The following is a 7782-nucleotide window of genomic DNA, read 5'->3' as shown; positions in this document are numbered from 1 at the left end:
CTCCCTCCCTCCCTCCCTCCCTCCCTCCGTATTTCTTGGCGTGCAAAAGAAGTACGAGCGTCACAAAAGAGAGCGAATGCGTGGCGCGAGAGAAGGAGGCCAGTGCGAACGGCCGAGTGACCGGACCAACGAAGGAGAGGTGGAGGAGGAGGAGGAAGAGGACCACACGCCGTTTGCCGACGTTGTGTTGTTGTATCGCGCGATCCCTCATGCGGAGATGCGCGCGTTTTCAAGCCGTTGCTTGTTATTTCAGGGTTACAAGTAAAATGTGCAAAGATCCTTTATTATTATTTATTATATACGTTGAACAATTTAATAATTCTCTAGTAAGTTTTAGTAAATAGTAATGAAAGCGCTCTATCACGCCGAGTTATCCATCTTTATCAAGATTGTAATAAATTACAATTGTAATAATACAATAGTAACAATACAGTAGTAACAAAACAATAATAATTATGGCTTAGAAAAAAAAGGAATCTAATGGACAATAAGATTAAAATCTTATCTCGATAATGAACACATTTTTTCACATACGAAAAACAATTGTTTAAATCTCGATATTTATAAACCTGACAAATTTTGCAACACTAGAACATGCATTGATATAATTCAGTAAAAAGTATATAAATAGAGAAGGGAAAAAAAATATTATTTAAGCCTTTGTTGTTTTGATATTGTATATTTACTAAATTTAAAACATCGTCCGTATATCATATTCTAACATAAAAAGATATTAAATTATATTTTTTAAAATTATATATAATAAATTAATTATAATTACAATTAAATTGTAATAAATACAATTAATAGGTCCAACAACCCGAAATTTGGTTAAATAGATTTGCAATTTATACCTGGAACAGGTGCACTCTACGGGATACGATACGCGCGCGTGCAGATTGTAATGAAAGCGACCGATATAGACGAATACCTATACAAAACATACGCGTGAGATCGACAAACGGAAAAGAGTTAATTACACAACTGATATTGTCAAATTGACGTATATTTTGTCGTAATTATCTTATATACATCAGCGTCATCGTGTAAATAATTTTTTTAATTAATTTTTCTCGAAGGAACATGGTTACTTTCGAATTTGAAAATTAGTAATATAATGTGCAATCCACTGAATGTATCGCGTGTATAAATAATTTCGCGCATCTGGACAGATTTGATGCCGAACCGAAACAACGCTGACGCATGTGCGTCCATAGTAATTGGGAGAGAAAGACAGAAAGGAGAGAGAGAGAGAGAGAGAACTGTGCGTCGTAAAGTGTGGTAGAATGTACTCTCTGACGTAGGGCCCCGTATTGCTTGGCGCGCGTTGCATTCCCCCGCGGTGCATTGACTTCATCTCCCCTCCAGCGCGTCACCACCCTCTTCGTCTTCCCCTTCTCTCGATCCCGTTCTACCAGCCCTCTTTCCTCCCCCTTATCGTTCTGTCTCTTTCTTCCTCTGCCTCCCTCGTTCGGCCCTTCTTCCTCTCTCTCTCTCTCTCTCTCTCTCTCTCTCTCTCTTTCTCTTTTCTCTCTCTCTTTTCTCTCCCTCCCTCTCCTCGTCGGGTTCTTCCACGCCGCCGGTCATACCACCGCACCTCACCCCACCGCTCTCCTCCGTCGGTGCAAACGCTTCCCGGCACAACAACAACATTCCTTCTCTCTATAGCCCCTTCGTAGAACGGAGAGTCCGCTACCAGACTCAACGTCTCTCTCTTTCTCACTCCTCTTCCCTCTTTTTCTCTTATTTTCTCTTCTTCTTCATCTTCTTTTTCCTTCTCTTTTCCCTCAACGTCTTCGCGCGGGTGAAAGGAAGAGACGGAAAGCCGCGTTGTTGAACGGCTCCGCAAAACTGGTCGCCCGCGAATCGCATGTCTGTCCGATCGACCTGATGCCCATCGGACAAGACCGCCGCATAGTTTCGCTGCGTATATTGTATCTCGTTTGAGATTTACGACATACCGTTCGATCTTCTTTCCGGTATCGCAAACTTGCATGGAAAGATTAGAGCGAAAGTCAGCAAATCTTAATATTCCTTCTCTGTCTCTCTGCTCGCTCTTCATCTTTTTCTCTCTCTCTCTCTCTCTCAACTTCTTAATATATTTGGGATACGTTAATGCAAATCGAAACTAACCAATCGAACTATATCGAGAAAAAGATTGATGTTAAAAAGTTATATATATTAAAATTTTGTATCTATCGTAAATTAGTGATGACACTAAATGTGAGATGTGATGGGTGCAATAAAAAATTACTTTTTATTCTGTGAAGAATATTGCATGATACAGACAAGAACATTCACTCGTCGACGTAATTTTCATGTACAAGACATGGTAATTTTCAAGATTTTGCGAAGTAATACTTTTGGAAATAATTTCCTATAAAAATCTTAATGAAAAACTTGTTTTGACAATTTTACAGGAATTGTTTTGTATTGTAACGATAAATAATGCGCCTCGTTGTTTCCGGTTAATCACTATATAAAAATAATTTCGTTCGGGAAACGATTGCATTATAATTAGAAAACTTTACAATTAATTAACAAATTTTATCATCATGTGTGCCATTCTGTCTCAGCGGTCACAAGAATTCTCTCCCGCGTCTCGTGCGCACCTGTTCAGCTTCCGACACTACTCGGAAATTCAAAGACAATGCGATCTTATAGGGCTATGTACAAGTTTTAAATCCGCTGAATGTTCCCAAGAGAGTACTACGTGCTAGGACAGGTGTCGGTGTTGAAAAGAAAAGTTCGAGTGATGATGTGGGAGGTGATCATCTCAAGTATTCATTCATCTTAAATAAAGAAAAGCACGCTTTCTTCCTAATCTTATCGCTCATTCTCTTCCTTTTGCGACACTTAATCTCTTTCACAGAACGAGAAAGCCACTATATAGTGGCACTGAAACAATGTCGTAAATTTTAAGGCAAGCAATACAATGAAATAAAGAATTATAATAAATCTTAAGTTGTAACAAATCTACTTCAGACAAAAACTGTGAAAGTTTAAAAATAAATCCTCGTTTTCTAAAAGTTAATGTGCTTCAATTCTATCTTTCCTTCCATTGTGAAGGAATTACACTCGCTCGTCAAACATCGTCAAATAAGATATGTAACATTTTTTCTCTAATTAATACGGATTTCCTTTCCCTTTAGGTATACCTTCTTTTGCTGTCTACTTCAATTTCTGTAGAAATTTTATGATAGATAACTGATTTCACATCCTTAAATTCAAGCTATCCGAGAATTCTTTCAGTTTCCTTCGCGTTTGTTTCGTCCGATTTCATTCAATGAGAAACTGCCCCTGCGCTTTTCTCTTTTTCTGTGCGCAACATCTACCTGTATGTGTTCATTAGTTTTATTAGCATGACTAAAGAGTATCTTTGTTGAGATATCTTTGCAGGCTTAAGAGTCATTTTGCTCTTGCATTTTCCTTCATTATATTGTTTCGTCTTAGTACATTTGTCTCTCTGGATAAGATATTAGACTATCGAAATGTATGAGCTTCGAACAGAGAGGAAAAGGATTATCGGAAAATGGGATGTTTAAAAAGAATCTAATAAATCTATAGAGCAATAAAAGCGTATCAGGTCATGTTTCGTGTGTGCGGAAATCGCTGTTTGATTGCAAGTTTCAAAAAAGTAACCGTAAATGGTCCATTTTGAAATGCCAACGGCGGTTTTTTTTTATTTACGAACACATATTTGTAGAACGAGATGTATATTTTTCTATTCTTTTATTTTTATTATTTCTATACAAAACGATCTTTTTGAACGGGAAAAGAAATGGTATTTTTCTTTTGTCGGATATTGCGTTTTGTTGAAAGAAAATTAATTTCGCAGTGATTTTTTCGAACCAAAGAAAGTCACAATTAAAAATACGACAAGGTTATTTTAGATTATAAATCGAACATATTTTTAACGTCAGTACAAGAGGTTAATTATAGATAATTTTTTTAACCAAGAAATCGGTCACATCCAGACACTTGGGCGCACTTAACTACAAAATGGCGGTCCTTAATTATTGGAAAATTTCTATTTTTATTCTGTTTCTATTTACTACTAAGAGTGATAATAAAATTATATGAAATATATTTTTTTTTATCATATTTTTATTTTGATAAACTAATTTTTATCCTCTTTGTCCATTACAAGTATAAAGATTACCGCGTCCGAAAAAATCAAGCCTTTATCTTCTTAATGCGAAGTATCATTCTAGTATAATTTTGCCAATATGCTAATCAAAAAGGTTAGCTAGCAGTAAAATCAAAGGATAGTGTACATTTTTTTATTAACGACTTTACAGTAAACACTTGATTTTTTGAAGCGTACAAATTTGAATTTCCGGCGTGTTAAGTTTCCTTCACGACTCAGCACATCGATATTACGATACAACAGAAGAAGTCCACGTGAATCGTGGCGATGCCTAAATTGGTCCTCCTTTGTACACATATATTATGTATATAAATATATAAATATATATGTATATGTGTACACAACTACAATATCTCGCTCGCGCGTGAGAAGAGGAGGAGGAGGAAGAAAACGCCGTGTTCTTTATCGATCTTCGCAAACTACGGCGATCATGCGCATGGTAGGCCGTAGGGAAGTGTCGGCAACCCGTACTTCAATTTTGGGCCAGAGGGTGTCTGGGTCCTGATAAAACGAACGTAAGTCGTCGTTTCTACAGGATACAGGTGGGTAGAGGGCGCCTGGGAGCAGGGTACACACACACATTGTGTACCGGGGAGGGATTATTTCCGCACGCGGAGAACCGCGAAGCGTGGCCCCGCGCGCGCGCGCGTCTACTCCCGAAAATTCCACAGGGAAGACCGTCTTCGTTCTCCCTCGCCTTCATCGACGTCGTCGTCGTGGCCGCTGCGACCGCCGTCATCGCCGCTGCCGCGGTCGGCGGCCATGTTTGCGCCAGGATGGTAGGCGTTCACGGGCGGTACCGTTTAGTCGCGCGTTCTCCAACTACTTTGGAGAACGCTTCTGCCCCACTCGGCGATGCGCCGCTGCGTATCTGGTGGGGCACCGTCGACGATGTTCCGTTGGTGTCGCCTCCACCACCGCCGACGCTCCGCCGCCGCCCTCTCTACCTCGTCCGTAGCACCACCGTTCGACCCCACTCACGCGCATTCTCGCATCTCCTTTGTAAGAGGGGAGGGTCCCCCGACATCACGGTGGGGTGAAGTTACGCCGAACGGGAAAGGGCACGTAGGAGTACGGGTAGGGAAGGGTAGCGACGTGATCGAACTACAACGGCGGCGATACTTCGTCTTCCACTTCCTGCTCTTCGTCTTCGATTCCACTCGCCGAGGAAGACGGCCGCCGCCTTCATGGCCTGCGATGATGGTGCGCTGCCCGCAACCGTCGTCTCGTCTCGTCTCGTTTTCCTTGTCGTACTTGTCCTGACGCTTGTTTGCCTCGATACTTGGTGTTTTCTTCCTCTCCTTCTTTGCCTTTTTCCTTTATGCCTTGCAGCTTCGAGAAGATGGCCATGTTGAAACCTAACTCGGTTTATGTATTTAATTATCGAACTTATTCGAATTCCCTGAAATTTTACGGGGCCAAATGCGCCGAAATACGCGTACAACGTGTATGAATAATCGACTGTCTCGGAATTTGCGGCGTTTGTTCTTATATTTTCCTTTTAGCATTTCAATATTGAGTATATCATATCCACAATTGTCAAGGTAGACACATGTTGCTCCTCAATATCTATTATATTTTGCTTCAGTATCCTCGCAGATTCCTGTCTTCTTTCTTGAGATTGATGATTAAATCATGTTGTATTTATGTATTTCATTACCTGACAGGTAAAGTGTCTGGCGTTAAATTATTAAATCTTGATATTCATAAAAATTTCGATAAATGGATTCGATAATTAAATACATAAACATTTATTTACCTAATTATTATACTGAAAACGAATTGCTCCTGAACTGCGTCTCCAACTTTTGCAGAAAATGTGATGCTTTAAATATATTGGGCAAAACAAAATATAACCTTCTTGGCTTTACTAATTAGTTTAATACATATTATAAGCACATAAAAAGCACTACAAAAAGACACATAAAATTAATATAAAAAAAACTTTTGTATTATTATATATTTGTATTATAGCCTAAATTAATTTATTTAACATAATTAATTGATCTAAAAGAACCCTACAATTATTCGCGGTGATTGTATTATAGTGTAGAAAAAAAAATTATCAAAAATGTGTCTGAGATCGAATGAGACGATACACGTATCACTGAAAAAAATTCTGATTGAAAATGGACGAATCAGAATTGTCTGGTTAGATTTATTGGAATTATAGTTGAAATAATCGGAATTCTGGTTGATACAATATTTCTGGTAAAATCTATTAGAATTCTTATTTTTAGAATATCAATGAAAATTCTAATTATCCCAATTAGAATTCTAGTAGATTTAATCATAAAATTCTGATTTATCCATTTTCCACCAGAATTACTATTTAATCCAAGACCATTTTTCTTAATAATATGATTATTGGTAAGAAATAAGAAACTACTATCGATTGACTACGATCGAGCAATATTAGAGAAAAGAACGATCGCACGAAGAAGTGAGATGATGTATGAGTGGAATGCAAACATATCTTAGAAAGCGAATATGTGAATGTCAAACACACCATGAGTTGACTTACATTGGAAAATTCCGTTACGTATTCTATCCACTTACTATTGAAAACAGTAACTTAAAGTCATTATTTGTCGCTTACACTTCATAGCGATTATTTATATTAATAAAATTAAATTAGTCCCGCAAAAATATGTAATTTCAATAGAAAGATAAATTCATCGATTCCAATTAGCTATTGTTGCGAAATTTAACGTCTCTCAGCATGGATAATATTAACATGTTTTTTTTTTTAGACTCTTTAATCAAACGTATTTCATCACGCGAACCAATTCAGGACTTTACGTCTTGACGTAAAGATGCAAATCGATCGATAATATTACGCAGAATATCTGGCAATGATCTAACGTCGTCGTTCTGATTTTCTGTTGCAGACAAATGGTTGGCCGTATATTGGTGGAAATGTTTCGTGCAGCGGTCAATAACAAAATAACGCTGATTGTCGAAGAGGTCATGCAACTTGTGCAACTTGTAATCGACGATAATGGTAAGTCGCATTGTACGATTATTATTTGAGCACTAGCTTTAAAATGCACTTTTTTGTTTTTTAAATTACTTGCAAATTGCAACAATATCTGACATAATTGTAACTTCTACAAAGCTTATAAGTCTGCAAAAACAGTCGAAAAACAGCCTAAAAAACTTTCATACACGCTTATTTCATTCACATTAATATTTTCTTTTATCTTGAGAACTTTTATATATTTCTCATAAAAATTTATTTTTTATTAAACGCCATTTGTCATAATTTTACCGCTTTATATAATATTGATTTTGCTTCTAACAAAATGAGCCGCGCGATACTGTATGATGACGCGAATTTCAGCTTTTCTTAATTTTTTTTACACGCTAGCATTTCTTTATATTAGGTTGAGTAAAAAGTCATCGCGTATTTTTTAGCTCAAAGTTGTATATACAATATCTTCGTCAATAATGAATGAAATTCAAATTTAAAAAATTTTAAAGCTTGAAATCTCTACTTTTAAAAGCTTATCACATTTTTTAAGTTTATATGAGTTTGATAATTTTTACATACCAAAAACTACGAGCTGAAAAAGACGAAAAATTTTCTTCTCACTTTGTGGATTTGTAACGTGTCCAAAACGAATTTGAGA

General features: G+C 37.3%; 1 protein-coding gene across 5 annotated transcripts in view; it reads left to right on the top strand.

Moving 5' to 3' along the window:
- LOC108750896 (serine/threonine-protein phosphatase 4 regulatory subunit 1-like) overlaps positions 1-7782 on the top strand; it is a 140467-nt gene that overhangs the window by 120191 nt on the left and 12494 nt on the right. For all 5 annotated transcript variants that reach the window (XM_018490736.1, XM_018490735.1, XM_018490737.1 and 2 more), the window contains one exon: positions 7042-7154. In XM_018490736.1, the coding sequence (XP_018346238.1) occupies positions 7042-7154 (113 nt within the window). The remainder of the gene's footprint in view (positions 1-7041; positions 7155-7782) is intronic.

This window comes from Trachymyrmex septentrionalis, unplaced genomic scaffold, assembly GCF_001594115.1.
Source record: "Trachymyrmex septentrionalis isolate Tsep2-gDNA-1 unplaced genomic scaffold, Tsep1.0 scaffold38, whole genome shotgun sequence".
Classification (NCBI taxonomy): Eukaryota; Metazoa; Arthropoda; class Insecta; order Hymenoptera; family Formicidae; genus Trachymyrmex; species Trachymyrmex septentrionalis.
Note: the sequence above shows the minus strand (reverse complement) of the source record. Positions and strands in the feature narration are given on the sequence as shown.